This window comes from Antennarius striatus, chromosome 1 (assembly GCF_040054535.1).
Source record: "Antennarius striatus isolate MH-2024 chromosome 1, ASM4005453v1, whole genome shotgun sequence".
NCBI classification, from domain to species: domain Eukaryota; kingdom Metazoa; phylum Chordata; class Actinopteri; order Lophiiformes; family Antennariidae; genus Antennarius; species Antennarius striatus.
The window spans coordinates 8,756,559-8,777,773 of record NC_090776.1 but is presented as its reverse complement, the minus strand read 5'-3'; the positions used below and the strand labels follow the sequence as shown (position 1 = coordinate 8,777,773).

Here is a 21,215-nt window from a genome sequence, read left to right as displayed (position 1 = left end):
AGATTCTAACAGAGATATCCAACTAGCTATAATGTCCCTTTTTGGTTTACTGTGTGTATGGAAAAGTTAATCACGCTACCGAAGCTAATGCGCTAGCCCGTCAATAAGAGTTTCCATATTATGTTAGCATTGAGCTAGTCGCCATTCGTTACTGTTCGACTGAGTGGAATTAATAACAACTGTAGTTTATATTAATATTTCTTGTATTTACAGATGTGTAAGGATCAGGGCTTGACATGCTGTTTTTGTAAGTTTTATTTCAGTGTCACAGATCTTCTCATTAAAATGACCTGTCTATTGATATTGTTTACTTTTCGCGAGTGCCATAATCGCGCAATAATCTGGTCAGAAAAACATTTTTACAATATCTGCAGTAGCTCCAGACATGAAGTAGTTATTCACTAAACCTTGGGAAGTCAGAGTAAATGCCACGGGTTGTCTGAAAATGACCTTACCTTCAAATCTCTCTGGAAATCATCCGAGGTAAAGTGCTCATGACAGATACTCTGATCCTTGGTCATATTGACCCAGTTTATCCGTGCTCTCCATCTCCTTCCTAGATTCCCAGAAGGTATTCTAAAGAAGGATAGGTCCTTGTCTTTGTATTTTTTTTAATGTTCTGTTGACACAACCATTCACCTCGCAGCTAACCATGATATTTATAGAGTTAAACACATCATGGATTGCATTGTCTTCTATGGCTGCCAAACTAAGTTGGTCACCAATGACGTATGACGCAGCTTCCTCACTGAATGCTGAAGCTGCTGTGGTGCAGATTTAAAGTTTTTCTGACCAAAGGGATGATGCTACATATATAAAATTGACTTTTTCTTCTATTATTCATAACGATGCATAACATATATGTCACTTAAAATTAACTTCACTGTCTCTTTAAAGAAAAAAAGGCTGCACTGATTGAGTTGCTGGAAGAAAGCCATTACTACACAAATGCCTCAAACTATCCCACTAATGTTACATAAAACAGCACAGAGACAACCCTCAAAACTTCTGGAACAAAGCCATTTGAAGTTCTGAGATGAAAATTAAACTTTTTGGCAATACTCATAAACTTTGCATGATGAATGCATAAAGTTATCAAAATGAAAATGCTGGAGAAAAATGTACACTTATCAGCATGGAAGCTGCACATGAGGTATACTTGGACATTTCCCAATGACACGTTCCAAAACAGTTTCGTTAAAGTGGCAAAAGTGAAGATAATGATACATCCTGACAAAATAGACCTCAGGATCATGAATCGTTCAGTTTATTGCTCTAACACTGCCGAATCCAAAATGCATTGTTTAGTGAACAAAATTATACACATACATTCTCAAGTCTTTCAATAGACCTAAAGAGGAGAGGTTACGAGACAATCAGAATTTTTAATTTATAGAGGAAGGGGTAATACTGAAAACATGGAAGTCCTGGTAGTCATTTTGGTAAAAAAAATGGGAACTATTGCACTATAATACAATATGTGCAACTCTTTATATTACAGATGGAAATGGTGGGGGGAAAAAACTACCTATTCAAAAACAAAATGAAAGTTCTCAATGTACCATTTCATCCAGATCTACTTCTGGTTAGCAGTTGAAACATATCCTCTAAGAGAGAGGTAATAACCAAGACATGTGTTGAGGCCTCTCATGTTTGCCATAAATAAAGTTTGAACTTTCACTCATACACCTGGTGTAACTGTAAATAAAAAAAGAAAAACAATTCAAAGGCTTAAGTCAAATGAATGCCCCATATTCATTTCACAATCACAGAAAATGTTATTTTTTCAGCAGATAAAAGCAATACATCTTCACATAGCCTCACATCTAATAGTCACACTTACAATAATATCTGTTGGTTTGACCATTTCATTGTAACAATTTGATTTTATGAATAACCGTTAAACTTCAGATACTTACATCCATATCGTGATGTTTTTGAGATTCGTGTAGAGCATCCGTCAGTAAGTTACAACTGTGCCTTTCCAGTCAGACTAAGTTGTTGTAAAGGCAAATCTGGTATATCTACTTTAAAAAAAAATTGTAGGCGACTGAGGTGGCCTTGCACCAAGACCTCTGACATGCTTTGTTTGAGTCTTTTATGTAGATGATGATAGTGTAACACTCAGTTGCTTATTCTTTAACGCACTACTAAGTAGTAATCATTGTGTTAATTACCGTTTGGAATGTTTGAGAGTTGTTCATTGTAACATGGCTTTGTGGAACTAACTTGTAAAATACACAGAAATAGTCCACATATAAACAATTGAATTGTGTTATAAGTGTTGTATTTTAATGTCTGTTAATATTTGTTAATCTGTTCATTAAGAAATTACATCTCAGTCTTGTGACATTCCATATTATAAAACAATAACATCTTCATTCATCCATTTTTATGTAGACAAGATGATCATAGCCGTCTCGTCTTCAGCCGTTATCTGCCTCATGGGTCACTGGTCTGCTGAAGCCAATCCCAGCTGACTATGAGGGAGTAGTGGGGTACACCATCCAGGAGACGCCAGGTCATTGCAGGGCCACATGGCAAACAAACACAATGACTCACACTCACACCTATGGAAAATTTGTTTTATCCATATTTAATGGAAGATTCTTCTTCATGCTTATTTTAATAACTGCTGAAGATCAGCCACCAACCTCCGTCTCCACCGAAACCCTGAGACCGACTCACCAAACTCCTAGGGTTCGATCAAACCCAGGTTAAGAACCACTGTCTTACTTGCTCTTTCTCTCCTTTCATCCATCCATCCATCCATCCATCTTCTTCCGCTAATCCGGGGTTGGGTCGCGGGGGCAGCAGCTTAAACAGGGAAACCCAGACTTCCCTCTCCCTAGTCACTTCGTCTAGCCCCTCTGGGAGAATCCCAAGGCGTTCCCAAGCCGGCCGGGAGACATAGTCTCTCCAGCGTGTCCTGGGTCGTCCCCGGGGCCTCCTCCCGGTAGGACGTGCCCGGAACACCTTACCAGGGAGGCGTCCAGGAGGCATCCTAACCAGATGCCTGAGCCACCTCATCTGGCTCCTCTCGATGCGGAGGAGCAGCGGCTATACTCTGAGTCCCTCCTGGATGAACGAACTTCTCACCCTATGTCTAAGGGAGAGCCCGGACACCCTGCGGAGGAAACTAATTTCGGCCGTTTGTATCCGGGATCTCGTTCTTTCGGTCACGACCCACAACTTGTGACCATAGGTGAGGGCAGGAATGTAGATCGACCGGTAAATCGAGAGCTTTGCCTTTCGGCTCAGTTCCTTCTTCAACACAACGGACCGATACAGAGTCCGCATCACTGCAGACGTTGCACCGATCGGCCTGTCGATCTCCCGTTCCATCGTACCCTCACTCGTGAACGAGACCCCAAGATACTTGAACTCCTCCACTTGGGGCAGGATCTCATCCCCAACCCTTTCACCATAAACCTTCACATCTTCAAAAAGGCCTTAGCCTTTTATTGAATCAACATAAAAAAAATAGATATGCGTCATTGTCTCTGATGTTCAACATGGCAAGAAGTTTTTCCATCTCCTCGATGAATTTCCTTCTTTTCATGGAGATAATGTCAAAGCCATCGGCACAGTACTGTACTTTTCACGTGTTCTCTCAACGGTCTCCCCCGTTGAGAGACTTCTGGCTCTGAATGGGAGCAGACGTTTTCTTTCTGTCTCCTGTTGTCGCTCTCTCACTAAATCAAACTCTCACTGACTCTCTGCAATATTAAAATGAAGAGAGGAAAAGGAAAAGCGGAGGGGTATGAAAGCAAAAATATGAAGAATAATGTAGACTGGATTTTCTCGTCTATGGAAAAGTTAAGGAGTGACCTCAAAGAAGAGTGAAGAAACGTTTGAAGAAAAGTTGGAAGAAAAGTTAAAACCGGTGCCAGGCAACATGGAAGAAACGAGGAATGAAATGAAGAAAATGCGGAAAGATATGGAAGAAAAAGATGAGCACATTGTTGTCTTGGAACATGAGATGATTTGGAGCAAAGCGTTCATATGAATGATGCGATTATCAATGGCATCAAAATCAAGCCGCAGAATTACACACGTGTTGTGGCCAGGGGAAGTGGAGAGGGAACTGAGTACAGCGCTGACACTGAGACTGTGGAGGCAAAAACTCTGGGAACAGTTCGGGGAGGCCATTGAGGAAGACTATCAGTCAGCCGCGAATAATTCTCGCAAACCATTTGGCGCTTCAGGAGGGGAAAGCAATGCACAGCCAACACTGTTTACAGTAGAGGCGGCGAGCTGCTGACCTCAACTGAGGATATTGTCGAGCGGTGGAAAGAATACTTAGAGGATCTCCTCAATCCCGCTGCCATGTTTTATACAAAGGAAGCAGAGGCTGAAGTCTCAGAGGTGGACTCGTCCATCACCCAAGCTGAAGTCACCGAGGTGGTTGCCAAGCTCTTCGGTGGCAAAACACAGGGGGTGGATGAGATTTGCCCTGGGTACGGTACCTCAAGTCTCTGGATGTGCGGGGACTCTCATGGTTGACACGTCGCTGTAACATTGCATGGCAGTTGGGGACAGTACCCTGGATTGGCAGACCAGGGTGGTGGTCCCTCTTTTCAAAAAGGGGGACCGGTGTCAGGGATAGAGCATGACTGGCAGGGAGAACCCAAAAGCACAACATAGTAGCAGGTGGACTAAGTCTCAAAAGAGGGTTTAATAATACAGGAAGGGGTCAGGTTCCAAATAATCAGTCCGATAGGCAGAGGTATCCAATAAACAACAGGCAAATGGTAGAGTCCTGAATCAGGCAGGGTCAGGCACGAAACAATCAACAAACCAGGCAGACAAATCAGATGAGGGGTCAACAAAAGGCAGGGTCTGGGAAAAAGGCTGGGTCAATCACAGGAATCAGAAAAGCAGGCAGGAATCAAAGGCTGGAGAGTCAGGGTGAACACTAATAATCTGGCAGAGAGCAGAAGGCTGAGCCGGCATATGTAGACTGGAGACAGATTGGGGAGTGGCTGCTGGTGTGTGGGGAAACGGCAGGTGCAGGTAATGAACTGACTGAAGATGAGACAGGGTCTGGAGTGATATGATATGTTAACAGAAAGAAAACAAACAGAAACTATTAGACCCGAGGTGTGACAACCGGAGAGTGTGTTCCAACTATAGGGGGATCACACTCCTCATCCTCCTAGGGTAAGTCTATTCCAGGGTACTGGAGAGGAGAATTAGAACAATAGTCCAACCGCAGATTCAGGAGGAACAATGCGGTTTTTGTCCCGGTCGTGGAACACTGGTCCAGCTCTACAATCTCCATCGAGTGCTGAAGGGTTCATGAGAGTTTGCCCAACCAGTCCACATGGGTTTTGTGGATCTGGAGAAGGCATTCGATCATGTCCCTCGTAGTATCTTCAGGAGTATGGGGTCTGGGGCCCTTTGCTAAGGGCTGTCAATATGACCAAAGCCAGAGCATGGTTCACAATGCCGGCAGTAAGTAAGACCTGTTTCGGGTACATGTTGGACTCCGGCAGGGCTGCCCTCTATCACCGGTTCTATTCATAATCTTTATGGACAGAATTTCTAGGCGCAGCCAGGATCCGGAGGGAGTCCGGTTTGGGGAGCAAAGGATTTCATCTCTGCTTTTTGCAGACAATGTTGTCCTGTTGGCCTCATCAAACCTGGACCTTCAGCTTGCACTGGGACAGTTTGCAGCTGAGTGTGACACGAGTGGGATGAGGATCAGCACCTCTAAATCCAAGGCCATGGTTCTCGACCGGAAAAGGATGGTGTGCCCTCTTCAAGTCGGTAGAGAGTCCTTGCCCCAAGTGGAGGAGTTTAAGTATCTTGGGGTCTTGTTTAACAGTGAGGGAAGGATGGAACGTGAGATTGAGAGACGGATCGGTGCAGCTTCTACAGTGATGCAGTTGCTGTATAGGTCTGTCGTGGTGTAGAAGGAGCTGAGTTGCAAGACAAAGCTTTCGATTTACCGGTCAATCTACATTCCTACTCTCACCTATGCTCATGAGCTTTGGGTCATGTCCGAAAGGACAACATCCCAGATATAAGCGGCTGAAATGTGTTTCCTCCCTAGAGTGGATGAGCGCACCCTTAGAGATAGGGTGAGGAGCTCAGTCACCAGGGAGGAGCTCGGAGTATCTGCTCCGGATGCCTCCTGGACTGTTCCGGGCATGTCCTACCAGGAGGAGAACTCGGGGAAGACCTTGGACACGCTCGCTGGAGGCTATGTCTCTCGGCTGGCTTGGCAACGCCTCATATATATATATATATATATATATATATATATATATATATATATATATATATATATATATATATATATATATATATATATATATATATATATATATATATATACCAGCAATATGGAAAGTGATTATTTGGACATGAGGAAAAAGAAAATAAACATGTACAGTGAGGGGAGGGTGGTCGGGGTTGGGACAATGATTGTGCTTCTGCAATATTGAGGTATGGCCAGTGATTATGCTTTGGTGACATCATTGGTTTTTATTTAAAAACAACAATTTCCCAACTGTGGCAGAATCCATTTCCTGATTCTCTCCACACTATCTATACCTCTCTCCAAAGTATGTCTGAACTATCCAAATTCCACACTGTCTCCAGACTAGCTAAACACAACTCTCCACCAAATAACCACATTCTGAATGGAATGTGTGCTTTATATCGGTGTTAATGCACGTGTAACATATCAGTCACGTGGTGTCAGCCACGTAGGGAGGCGTTTCCCGTGATGGGAGCTTCGATACGGAATGTCACGCCCCAAGCCTCACTGCCAGGCGATGCTTCGGAAGTCATCCATATCAGCTCCTCCCTTAGATGAAGCAAGCCTCGATACGCGCTTGGTGGGAACGCCCCTCCCCTACTCGGCAATACGCTTCAGAGCTTCGATCCCTAGCGTCACATCACTAGACACATCCACACAGCTCTGCAAGCTAGAGCTACAGGCTAAGAAGGAGTCTCACGCATCGCCTGCGTCCACTAATGCCTCAGGTATGATTCCTGCTTCCACCAGTTCACCACAAGCTACATTTGGTGTTAGTAAGCACATTGCTTTAGTGCCCGCATTTTGCGACCCTGAAGTGGACTCCTATTTTAGTGCGTTTGAGCACTTTGCCTTTGCCCTGCTGTGGCCAGTTGACGTCTGGTCTCTTTTGTTGCAGTGCAAGGTTCATGGGAAAGCCAAGGAAGCCATTGGTGCGCTACTGTTGGAGGTCAGCCTCAGTTATGATTTAGTTAAAGCTGACATTTTGCCCGCATATGAGTTGGTTCAAGGGCGGCACGGTGGCGCAGTGGTTAGCGCTGCTGCCTCACAACACGGCGGACCCGGGTTCGAGTCCCGCTCTGTGCGGAGTTCGCATGCTCTCCCCGTGTCTGCGTGGGTTCTCTCCGGGTTCTCCGGCTTCCTCCCACCTCCAAAAGCATGCGCTTCAGGTTAATTGGCCGGTCCCAAATTGACCATAGGAGTGAGTGTGTGTGTGAATGTTTGTATGTGGCTCCGCGGTACACTGGCGTCGTGCCCGGAGTGTCCCCCGCCTCACGCCCTGAGACTGCCAGGATAGGCACTGGCTACCCCGCGACCTGTGTTAGCGGATTAAGCGGGTTGGAAAATGAATGAATGAATGAATGAGTTGGTTCCTGAAGCCTATCGACAAAAGTTTAGAAGTCAAAGAAAGGCCCCGCACTAAACCTACAGTGAGTTTGTGAGGGAAAAGGGAACACTCTTTGATAAATTGACCATGAATTGTAAAATTGATTATCTTGACTCCTTAAGGGAGCTGATCTTGCTGGAGGAGTTTAAGACTTGTTTGCCTGACCGCATTGTAGTTTACTTGAATGAACAGAAAGTGAAGTCACTCTCAGCTGCTGCAGTGTTAGCCGACGAGTATGTGTTGACTCAGAAGACTGTTTTCCCGTCTGTTTCTGCTGAGAAGCCTCGCAATGCTGTGGCAGTACGACCTAGTACGACCGCATAAATGCTACCGTTGGTAAGGATGAAAATATTGACCCTTGTTTCCAGCCTTTTCTATTTGATGGTTTAGTGTCGTTAACTGGTGAGCCAGCTGAGCAGCGCCAGGTGCTTATTTTAAGAGACACCGGTTGCTCACAATCAATAATACTTGTGTCTGCCTTAACATTCACCGAACAATCTGGGGGGGCTGTATTACAGGGAATTGAAATGGGCTATGTTCCCAGACCCATACACCGCATACATGTCCAATTAAAGTTAATTAGTGGTTTCTTTCCTTGCTGTTTGCCCTGAATTGTCAATCTAGGGTGTTGCTCTGTTGATGGGTAATAACATGGCTGGTGATAAAGTGACTCCTGCACTGGAAGTCTTGGATTCCCCTCAGTGCACTGAGGCTGGTAATGACACACATGATGCATGTTCAGATTTGTACCCTGTCACTTGAGCAAAGGCACTCAAAAATAAAAGTGATGATGATGATGTTTCTTTGACAGTGTGCTTATGCTCGTTTTTTCAGATGAGGTTGAAACGGAGACTGCAGTGGCGTCTCCTGGCGGTGCTAACACCGAGCTGGTTCGCATCACCAGCCTAGATATGCCACCCTGTGATGGCATTATGCTCCTGGTAAACCGCAAATGTTTGTGCACCACTCAAAGAGCTGACCCGACACTAAAAAATGCCTCGGCAGTGTGGTAGGTGCTGACAAAGCAAGTGGTGCAAAAGTAGCATCTGTATTTGATAATGTTGTCTTGGGACGTAAAATGGTCTCCTGCTGCTAATGATTCTGACTTAAACTCTGTAGACCAGATAGTTGTCCCCTCTGTGCCTGCACAGAGGGGACAACACATTTGTCTGCCTGCACATTTGTCTGTAGCACACAAAAGCCAGTGGTTGGGACACTTAGGTGTAACTAAATCATATCAATGCATCCTCAAGCATTTCTTTTGGCCCGGTTTGAAAAGTGATGTGTCTAAATATTGTCGTAGTTGCCACTTTTGTCAGATTGCGGGGAAGCCAAACCAAACCATCCCGCCAGCCCCATTGCACCCAATACCTACAATGGAAAAGCCATTTGAAAGGATATTAGTGGACTGTGTTGGCCCTTTGCCTCGGACAAAATACGGGAATCAGTTCCTACTCACCATCATGTGCTCTGCCACTCCTTTCCCTGAACCCGTCCCTTTGCCAAAGATAACATCTAAATCTGTAGTCCAAGCTTTAACAAAGTTTAATTCCACGTTTGGTATCCCGCGTGTAATCCAAACTGATCAGGGCACATCCTTATCGTGTTAATCCAACAAAAGCATGCACTGATGAGAACTGAGGCAGAGTATCCCCTGCAGTACAGGTTGGCCAAGCCCAGCTCCAACCCTTGAAGTTCCTGCGTCTTACAAGCTAAATCTGGTGAGTCTCCCCGGTTTATTACTGATTTCCACAAGGTAAATGTCGCCACAGTTCCTGTGTGTTACTTCTCACGAAAGTTCCACAAGCACCAGTTTTATTATTCTACTTTTGAAATAGAAACCCTTGCTTTGTTAGCACTTCAACACTTCAAAGAGTATGTACGTTAATCTTTAGCCAGTTGTAGTCCCGACTGATCATGACCCCTTTGTTTTCCTGTCCTGCATGTACAACCCTAACCAAGGGCTCATGAGGTGGGCTCTGATTGTGCAAGATTACAACCTTGATATCTGCCACAAAAAGGGGCCAAATAACATAATGGCAGACGCATTGTCCAGGTTTGATATTTGATGGCAATACCTATTGGTTTGCATCTTAAGGGGAGGGGTGCTAAGACCCCTGCTGTACACTCATTGTTTAACCCTCTACATTGTTTGAATTATGTAATGTGCGGTGTGTCACCCCCAGCTCGTGAGTGGATCCGACTGAAGGGGGTGTGGATCTCGGCTTCTCGCTCCTGCAGAGTTACGGCCTGGTGATTGGTCTCATCCAGCATCCGTCCACCAATCGTTGGAATGCAGCCAGAGCCTCAGCTTTAAGAGCCCCACGAGCGTGACAGTTGGGGCAGCTACCACTCTAGCCACACAGCTCGCCACGTGTCTCTCGATTTTGTGTGACTATTATTTGATTATGAATTAACTGAGGCACTTAGAGGATAGATGACTAGGAGTTATGTGAAGACACAGGCCAGGGATACGTTTTAAATACTGACAAGTAGGTTGTTTTTATGTTAGAAAACACTAGGCTTAGGGGTGCTGACTCCCCCTTGTATTTATTCTTGTTTTTTTAGTAAATCGACCGAGTAACTGTTCAGAGTATAGGTTTTGTCCACCTTGCTTGTTAGTGTTTATTATTAAGAAAGTATTGGCTCCATTGTGAGTCTCCTTTTGTTAGATTTTTTATTTGTTTTGAGCAGCACCGGTCCGTCTTAGTTTAATTTTTATACCTCGTGTTTTTTGTTTCTTTATCAGTTAAACTACATTTTATTAATAAATAACTTTTTACTTTAAAACATCTAAATCTGGTTTCATGTTGCGTGGCCTTTTCCACCACGAGCTAAGGGTCATAATAGTGTGTTCTCCGTCCAAATATCTTCACAACCGTTATAGATAGTGAAGGAAATTTTAATTTCATTGTTCAGGTCTTTATGTGGGAAAAGCATTTAAATCCTTTGGTCATTTTCTCACCCTCAGGTTTGTTCTCCAGGGTTGTTGTTCTGGTCTATTGCTCAGGTTTATTGCATACGAAATACTGATAACATTCCAAGACCTTCTAACCTTTAGGGTTAGAAGAACATATGGTGAAATCCTTCCACAGGATTTACTCCCCCCCACACACACTTGGTTCTTTTGTTCAACTGTAAATGAGGTCTGCTCACAGGATACAAACACTTGCTAAATAACCTCAGTTTACTAGCTTTTGAAGATGTATTTTATGGACCTTGAGGTTATCATGCATTCACTATTTGTTTCTCAGACTGTCCCTTTTGAATTTAATTGCATCCCTGTAAAAGAGTCATGTGACACCATGCCTGTCTCCAACAGTATAAATACCACTGTCTTGAAATAAGAATTTGTCCTTCTCGTACCGCATTCACCATTGTTCTGTAGTATTGGAGAACGACCCGGAGCTCTGTAAGTAAAGTACCGTGAAGTTCCAACCATCGTCTCAAGAGTCATCTGTCTGCCCTGATCATCGAACGCACTGAGGAGCTAGTAGGTTGGACTCCGCTTCAATAGAAAGATGAAAGAAAAAGCACATTACTCGGGCAGCAAAGGGAATGAAAACGAGATGATGACCTTAACCTTGAGAAAACTACGTCAAGGTGAAATTTCAACTTTTGTACTCATTGTGGATTTTTTTAAGGCAGTCATGTGATACCGTACGCACATTCTGTTGTCTGACGGCACCTGGAATGCACTAAGTTCTGTGACTCCCGGGCTTCCGTGAGACACAAAAGTGCTTTAAACAGTCGATAAGAATGTAGGAAAAGGTAATACAGATAGAAGGTGGTTTAATATCGGTATGGGGAGGGTTTATAAATGTTTAAATTACAGTAAATCATAAAATAAATAGTTTTCCGCTCTATGGCAGAATTCGTTAATCACGTGTGGTTCCTGGAACGCATTACCTGTGAGGAACGATGGCGCCCTACATACCTTTTTAGGTGCACATTTCTAAAACCTGATGAGATATAATCAAAAAACAAACAAAACAAAAAAAAACAGTTTCAGGAAGCCACAAAAATTTGTAGCTCTGGGTAAAATGTTGGATTCAGTGGTGTCGCGTTATATTGCGGTCTCTGACTTACTTGTTTATTTTGGTGGCAGCCGGAAACAGGCCAGCAACCGCACTTGTGTGTTGTCACACCTAGGCCAACATCTCTGGCTATTTTCATCACGATGACTATGCTGTGTGGGCACATTTGAAACCTTTTGTGAGTGATACCAGGACAAAAGGTGATGATTTGGACGTTATACCAACCGTAATTTGTCTTTGACCATCTTCTTTCCATCTCCCACTCTTCTTCTCCACGCGTAGTTTTATTAGTTTATTTTACTAATTTATCTTTGACTTTATATCCTGCTGGTTACCATGGCACAATGAACTGCTGGAATGATGGCTGACAAAAACTGACAACATCATTATCATTGTCGCTACTACATTTTTGTTATTATTGCTTTCAGTGTTTTCATTTTATTAGTAATTACTAACAACTATTAACTTTTTTTTTCTATTTTGATCAACATGTGCTACCATAGTTGCAAGAAACGGCTATGTTCCAGACCCTCACACCCACTCCACTTGTCTTCTCTATGTCTCCATCACAAATATCACCAGTAATAGAAGCTAAGGAACAATATGAGTCTAAATAGGATATCTTTACTTATAAAGATGATTGCAATTGAACCCTCACTGTCATCTGTTGGTCTTAAAATATGACATCTTGTGAAATGCTGTCTTATAAATATTACAGACTTAATTGTTCATATTTTCATTCCACACTCTGACATTATGTTACCAGCAGTTTCGGGTCATGCATTTCACACCTAATCCTACTTATTACAGTTTTTTTTTCAGTCGCTAACAAGCGTTTGTCCAAACAGTAGTCACATTTTCTAAACTTTTAACACAGGCTCCCACCTAGAAACCACAGTTGTCCAAATGGTTAATTGTCTTCTCAAAAGCACATTGTGTTAAATAAACACTAGCTCTTCATTTCAAAATAGAATACACCTATTTCTGCACACACACTTTACCAAAACCTCACAGTACCTGTGTTGTACTGCCTGTTGTACTGTCTATGTTGTACTGCCTGTTGTACTGTCTACCGTGGGTCAGAGAGGACTGCAATTTCATCTGTGCTGTATGTCATGCATATATGGTACATTTGACAATAAAGCTGACTTCATTTCATTTCATTTCATTTATTCATTTATTTCAGGCAAGGCAAGGAAGAACAAAACAAAAAACAACAACAACAAAATAATTAAATAAGCAAATAATAAATAAAGATCATATCTCAACAGTACAATTTTGCCTGAAAGGGAGTGGGAAGAAGAAAAACTTATGTAATCCCACCCCAGTTCCTGATTCAGAGGTCAACACACTGGGCTTCACTCATACTTCGAAGATTCAAACGATATACCAACAATGGTAATGTACAATATACCAACAACGGTAATGGACAAATGCCAACAACAGTAATTAACAAATACCGATGATGATCAAGAAACACTGAGCACATGTTAACAAACAGAATAGCAGTTTGAGTTAACGACCCTCATCTCTATATTTTGACCAGAGATGGTGTTTATAAAGCAGTTTGAATTGATTTGTACTTTTGCATTGCTTGTGTTGTAAGTCCAGATTGTTCCAGAGTTTCACTCCGCACACAGACACACAAAAACGTTTGCATGTGGTTTGAGCTTTCTGCAATAAAAAATATCCAAACCTTCTCAAGTTGTGAGCCCTGACTGGAGTTATAAAAAATCGTTGGAGGTTTGGTGGTAATAATTTATTGAATGCTTTATATAAAACTATTGATGTATATTATATTGTACAAGATCATGAAATTTTAGCAACTTTGACTGCGTAAACAGGTTATGAGTATGTTCAAGAAAACCAACCTTGTGAATGATCCGCACTGCTCTTTTCTGTAGTATGATCAGAGGATTAATTGTGTTCTGGTAAGTATTTCACCAAACTTCAATACAATATGTAAAGTATGGGAGGACCAAGGTGCAATATAAAGTACGGAGTGCATTTCCATCAAGGTATTGTTTTGCTTTATTTATAATTGAGAGGGTTTTGGAGATTTTTGTTTTTGTGTGTCTGACATGGGGTTTCCATGACAATTTACTATCAATAATAACTCCTAAAAATGTATTGCCATCAATACTTATTTTTTGTTCAGACATTATGTTGCGATTTCCAAACATCATTACCTTGGTTTTATTTATATTCAAAGATAATTTATTTGAGTCCATCCAATATTTTATTGTGTTTAGTTCCCTGTTTACTGTGTTTACAAGCTCAAAATAATCATCACTACTGTAAAATATATTTGTGTCATCTGCAAATAGTATGAGTTTCAGGACTTTGGTTGTATTAAATATATCATTTATGTACAGATTAAACAGTTTGGGCCCCTACACTGACCCCTGGGGGACACCACAAGCAATGCCAAGTACATCTGATGAATGTTGACCCATTTTTACAAACTGTACCCGCCCTGTTAAATAACTTTTTAACCAGTCCCCAGCCAACCCCCTAAATCCATATCTTTCCATTTTATTTAGTAATATTACGTGGTTAATAGTATCAAATGCTTTTTTCAGATCAATGAAGAGACCAATTGCATACTTTTTCTGCTCCAGTGCATTAGTTATTTCTTCAATAGCTTCTGTTATTGCCATTGCTGTAGTTCTTTTGGTTCGAAAACCATACTGACCTTCATTAATTATGTGATGTTTCTCAAGAAACTTTTCAAGTCGAGTGTCGAAGAGTTTCTCTAAAATTTTTGAAAATTGAGGCAAAAGTGAGATTGTTCTGTAATTATTAAATGTATGTTTGTTTTCATTTTTGAAGAGTGGAATTACTTTGGCAATTTTCATTTTGCTTGGAAAACAGCCAGTCTGGAATGACAAGTTATAGATATAAGTTAAAGGTTTGACAATATTTAGTATAATTTTTTTAACCACTGACATGCTAATGTCATGACAGTCGGTGGAGGACTTACTCTTACACTTCTGAATGATCTTTGTCACTTCCTGCTCATTTGTAGCTGAGAGGAAGAATGAAAAGGCATTATTTCCAATAGTTGACTTTGCAATTCCACTATGAAGAATATCACCAGCCAACTTAGGGCCAACATTCACAAAAAATTTGTTGAACTTATTTACTACATTATTCATATTATAATCTTCACCATTTTTATCAATAAAGTAATCAGGGTATGTCAACTTTGAGGATTTTTGTTTGATTAGGCTATTCAAAGCATTCCAAGTTCCTTTTATGTTGTTTTTATTTTCATGCAACTTTTTTTGATAGTATAATCATTTGCTTGTTCTTATGATATCAATTAATTTATTTTTGTACTTCTTATATCTTTGTTCCACTTCTTTTGTTTTTATTTTGAGAAAAGATTTGTAAAGATTGTTTTTCTTTTTACAGGCATTCAATATTCCTTTGGTAATCCAAGGGCTTTTGTGATATTTTTCCTTCGTAACATATTCTTTCACAGGGCAGTGATTATTATACATGGAAGTGAAGGCATCTAAAAAAGTACAATAAGCACTGTCCACATTAGGGTCACTGCACACTGAAGTCCAATCCTGGAGCGCCAAACTATTGTTTAGGGCTTGGATCGTTTCATCAGTTAAAATTCGTTTGGAGATTTTTGCCATAATGTCTTTAGTTTTCTTGAAATTGCCATTATACAAAGTAAAAACAGGTAAGTGGTCAGTTATGTCACATACAAATAGGCCACTAGTGATTTGATTTCCCATAATATTAGTAAAGATGTTATCAATGATTGTGGCACTATGTGACGTTATTCTGCTCGGTTTTGTTATAGTTGGATACAGAGACAAGCTGTACATTGTGTCAGTGAAGTCATCAACTGTTTTGTGCTTGGTTGGGTTTAACAAATCAATGTTAAAATCACCACAGATAAATATGTGTTTTTGCTTGACAGTTGAAAATAGTTCACCAATCCAGTCTGTGAAAGTTTCTATATCTGAACCAGGTGCCCTGTTTACACAACTCATGATGATATTTGTCTTTTTATCATTTAGAATTTCCACTGTTAAACATTCAAATAATCCCTCCACAGCTGTTGTCATATTAGCCAAAACTTTGAATTTAACAGATCTGTGAACGTATAAGGCAACCCCCCCTCCTGTTTTGCCTACTCTGTTTATATATATCTTAATTCATAGCCATTAAGACAAAAATCAATACCTTTGTCATCATTGAACCAGGTTTCAGTTATTGCAATGATACTAAATGGACGAGTGAAATGTTGCAGGTAGTCTTTGATAGGCTCAAAATTCATGTACATGCTTCGACTATTAAAATGGATTATTGACAGGCTATCTGCTGAATCTACACTGTTTTCATAATGTTCTTGGGTGAAATAATTACAGTTTTTAACAATGGCAGAGAGGAAATGATTATCAGGGTCTATTTCAGTGTCTGTGGTGGTGGTGTGCTCTTGATACTCACACGTTTCCAGTTCTACGTGTTGTTGCTGTAGGATCTTCTGTAAGATGTTCATGTCCAAATTGGTGCTTGGTGTAGTTTGTGTTCCTGGTTTGTTTGGCATTATGATGATGAGGAGTCACAAGCTGCATCAATGTCGATACTGTTCAAGGTCTTCTATGCACTTCACCACCAATACTTTTGCTGCCTCCGGTTATTATTTAGTTTGATGAAGATCTTACAGTTTGTTACCCAGGTTTGTTGAATCTTGCCTTGTTTTTTCAGTTGTCGTGCGATCCTGGCGATGTCGGCATTTTTCTTTGTCAAGTGCTCGTTTATGAATACATTTGTTCCTTTTAGTTTGCGCCCCTGTTTCAGTAGTGCCATTTTCTTTTCCCGATTTGTAAACCTTATGATGAGTGCTGATGGTCTCTCGTTCCTCACTGGTAGTGGGTGACACGCCTCGATGTGCTCCCGGTCCAACTCTATCCCCCTGCTCTGGAGATAGGAAGCCACCTGTTGCTCCACCGATGGAGTCTCCTGCTCGCTGGGCTCCCCGCTGTCCGCGGCCACCGCACGAGCATAAGGTTCACTCCAAACCGACTTCGACTTGACTTTGAAAACACTGGATATCCGACTCAAAATCAAGTTTCTGTGTCAAACAATAATGCTTGTTTTCACTTCATAAGATACATGCAGTCAATCAAAATACACCAGGTTTCAAAATACTGGGTATCATTAACATTTGAGAAATTACAGTGGGTACAGTAAAAATACTGTTTACAATATGATAGTACAGAAAAAGCTTAGTGAACAAAATATTCATGAAAACACACAAGAACGTTCTGAAAAACAAAAAACATTGACAGCAAAACGCCCAGAAAAAAAGGGGGGTGACGGGGGCCTTACGTAAAAAAACACAAAATTACTGTCTCTGATCTCTACGATATCTGATATCATCCGAGGCGATGCCCCTGGGATAGAACTGCTGGGTATGCCACATCCACCCTTGGTAATGATCAGCTGTGTGTCAATGGGGGGGCAGTGATTCAGTGGTAGAGCGGGTCGTCCAATGTTCCAAGATCGATGGTTCGATTCCCACTATCGCCCAAAAATAACCGGAGTGTGAGCTGACAGTGGGAGGTGTCAGCTCACCTCTGGAGCACTGCCAAGGCACCATTGAACAAGGCGCCGTCACCCTTAGAAGTTGCTCATTTGGGCGCACCGTAAGTGAGTGGCCTGCCATTCTACCTACCCTTGCATGCATACAGGGGTAGGTACACGTGTGAATTACTAACACTACAGTGTGCCACTAATTTCCCTTTGGGGATTAAATGAGTCTATAAAATTTTAAAAAAAGAAGAATTTAAAAATATATAAATATTCAATTGTTTGTTTATCAGCTGGGATATATTGTTTTTGGACTGATATCATTGCAGAAGCACAGGTTTTTATATTGTATCTAAGGTTTGGAATATTGTTATTGTTATTGTGGGATGTTGTGTGTTAACATCCGAAAATAATAGAAAAACAATCTACTATTTTGTTGAGAGGTATAGTTTGTCTGTTAAGAAAATGAAAGCATTATGGAAATATGTTCATTGACTGCATATTGTGTGAAAGCAACATGAAATGTGTAAATGGTATGGCCACAAAAGACTGATGCTGTGCTAATTGTGTTTAGAGTCTTGAAAATGTGACTGCTGTTTGGACAAACGCTTGATAGCGACTGGAAAAAACTGTAATAAACTTCCCTTATACCATCAATATGACACCACTGCTCAAGAATTAATTCAGCTCGTATTCACAACCTTGTAATGTCTGACCTCAGAAATAATGGAGAAAAAAATCTGATTTCGTGAATCTGGAACCTCCATCAGGCGCTTTCATAAAATGTTTAAAAAGAAAAAAATTGTATCATAAATGATACATTGGGCATTACATGCAGTTCTGAACAAAATCTCCACTCACGCTGAGCTCAGACCTTTCCTAGACAAATATCAGAGTCATACAGGAAACCACTCAGGAAACCACTCTGTCGTGCACATCCCCACATTTTGAATCCCCGTTTGGGTGGGTTTGCTGACGTGTAGATGTTCACTGCGTCATGTTCTTTAGGACACATATGAAAATGTTTTCGAGGCATGGCTTCAGTTTCTGCAATTTATCCTTCTTTGCATCTTCAGACACACTGAGGGGGTCTTGATAGTAAAGCAGTATTAGCAATAGGCTCTGACATTGGGAATTTTAACATAACACATGAACATGTAAATGCCAAGAACCTGCTCAAATTTCTTTGAGATTAGTATTGACTGATTTCCCTTTCTTATGCACACTGAAAAGTTTTGTTTGATCTGCTACTAGCTGTATCAATCAATCAATGAAATCATCAATATAATACATATTGCACAAGAAAAGAAAGAACACAGATTTTATACACAATTTTACTTCATACTGAAATGCAAAAAAAATATGCAATTATAACTCTGAAGGTGTCTGATGTACTGTGTTTGAATTGTTGTAGTGATAAAAGTATGAGTATAGTGACAAAGGTATGGGACAGCAGTGGCTCAGTGGTAGAGCAGTAGAGCGGGTCGTCCCATGATTCAAGATCAGTGGTTCGATTCCCTCTCCTGTCCAAAAACACAGAGTGGGAGCTGAGAGTGGGAGGTGACATGGTATGCCCCAAATTGCTCATTTGGGGCATACCATGAAGGAGCTGCCCGCCACTCTACCTGGTTTTATGTGGGGTAGAAAAATATTGGTATTGGGCAGAAAAAGTAGGACAGTTGTCTCATTATTTAAAAGACTCCACAACACAGTGGTTATATAGGTCAAGTAAACAAACACTTTTGTCTTTGGAAGGATCATTAATAAATATCACAGTATATAGTCACAAGTATTTGCTCAGCTATCCAAACAATTCAAATTTAGATGTTCAAATCCATGCCATGGCCACAAGTGTACAAAATCAAGCACCTAGGCTTCCAGACTACTTTTACAAACATTTGCGACAGAAAGTCAGGAGCTCAATGACCTCTAGCATGGTACACTGATAGGAAGCTACCACGCACCAAGCAAGGTCCATAAAGACATTTAATGAGTCAGTTTGGTGTTGAAGAACTTCACTGGCCGTCAGAGTCCTGAGCTGAACCCGACAGATCACCTTTGGGATGAATTTGAGCCGAGTCAGAGCTTCTCATCCAACGTCAGTATCTAACATCACAAATACCCTTCTGGAAGAATGATAGAAAACACAAGAAACATACTCCTAAACCTTGAGGACATTTTTCCTAGAAGAGTTGAAGCTGTTGTAGCTTGAAAATGTGAACTGAGATATTAAATCTTTTGGGTTAGGAAAGGGATGCAATTGAAGTTCATATGTATGTGAAGGCAGGTGACTGATTTTGGCAATATAGTGTATACAGTATATACTTGTTGCAAACAATAATAATAATAACAATAAATTTTATTTGAAGGTCACTTTCTTGGCACTCAAGGACACCGTACAGAATTATACAAAGTCTATTAAAAGAATCCACAATAAAAAAAAATCAATAAAATTGTCATGTTACTGCTGTGACAGTGGTAGTACCATTACCCTATTTATCCACCAGATGACAGTATAGCCTACTTTCCAGCACACAAGAGCGTCCGTGGAATTCGTTTTTTAAAGATTAAGATTGAACACACTTTATTGTCCACACAAACGGGGAAATTATCTTTTACACTCCTTGTTGTACATGCATGCGTGAAAAGAAAAGAAAGTCAAGTTAGACAAGTCCAGGCTCATGTTATCACACAGGAAATTACAATACAAGTTCTTAAAAATTTGGCCATTTTTTATGAAGACCAAATCTATAGAGCACTATGAGGTATATTAGAAGATATGTTTTTTCTAATGGAATTCATCAATTTATAAAACCTGTTTGATGTGAAATTTTCAGTTTGCAGGCTGCATCTTTATGTAAGCAGTGAGAACTCGATAGATTGACACTGATTATGATAAAACAAATTTCACTGTTATGGTACTCTGTAAAATAAGCATTGCTGTGGTCTAGCAGTGTTACTGTGGTTAATGCACATGATTTTTACACAAGCCACACCAATGAAAAAGGAGGTGTTTGTGGCTGTTAAGATACATATACAACAAGACAGTCAAAGAATGCAACATGACGCGACACCCCTGAATTCTAAAAATTCTCCTGACCTACTTTCATGGGTCATGGTCATTAAATAAAAGACCCATGATCCAACATGTAACTGGTGCATTGTATTTGTCATGAGGTTTCGGAGATGTGTACCTAAAAAGGTATAAAAGTGAAAATGTGACCTTGACCTCATTTTTCAAGGTCATGGTTGTCATCTAATTTTCATCCCCTTGCTTCCCTGAATATATCACCTTTTGTTTCGTCTTTCTATCTCATCGGGTTCCTGAGATATGTGCAAAAATATCTAAAGGTCAAGATGATCATTTCATTTTCACCCCCTTTGCCGCCCGAGTAACGTGCTTTTTGTTTCATCTTGCTATGTGCAACGGTTGTGAAGATATTTGGTGGACGGATGAAAACACAAACACTAAATTACAATACATCACCGCTTCACAGGATGTAAAAATCTGCTAAACTGGAAAGCTAAACATAAAAATTTGTTAGATTTTGCAGCCAGTCTTGACTTTTCATTTCGCAAAATTTTTTTTTTTAGATCGGTTGTCTTCAAATATGAATTACAGTTTTTCCCAGTCGCTAACAAGCGTTTGTCCAAACAGCAGTCACATTTTCAAAACTCTAAACACAATGAGCACAGCATCGGTCTTTTGGGGCCATACCATACACACATTTCATGTTGCTTTCACACAATATGCATTCAGTGAACACATTTCCACATTGCTTTCATTTTCTTAACAGACAAACTATACCTCTCAACAAAATAGTAGATTGTTTTTCTATTATTTTCGGATGTTAACACACAACATCCCACAATAGCAACAACAATATTCCAAACCTTAGATACAGTATAAAAACATCTGCTTCTGCAACGTTATCAGTTCAAAAACAATATATCGAAGCTGATAAAC

The 21,215-nt window shown here is 40.8% G+C and overlaps 1 protein-coding gene across 2 annotated transcripts in view; it reads right to left on the bottom strand.

Moving 5' to 3' along the window:
- Positions 1 to 12,910: 12,910 nt before the first annotated feature.
- cep89 (centrosomal protein 89) overlaps positions 12,911 to 21,215 on the bottom strand; it is a 77,959-nt gene continuing 69,654 nt past the window's right edge. For both annotated transcript variants that reach the window (XM_068318339.1, XM_068318340.1), the window contains one exon: positions 12,911 to 16,790. In XM_068318339.1, the coding sequence (XP_068174440.1) occupies positions 16,325 to 16,790 (466 nt within the window). In that variant the 3' untranslated portion in view covers positions 12,911 to 16,324. The remainder of the gene's footprint in view (positions 16,791 to 21,215) is intronic.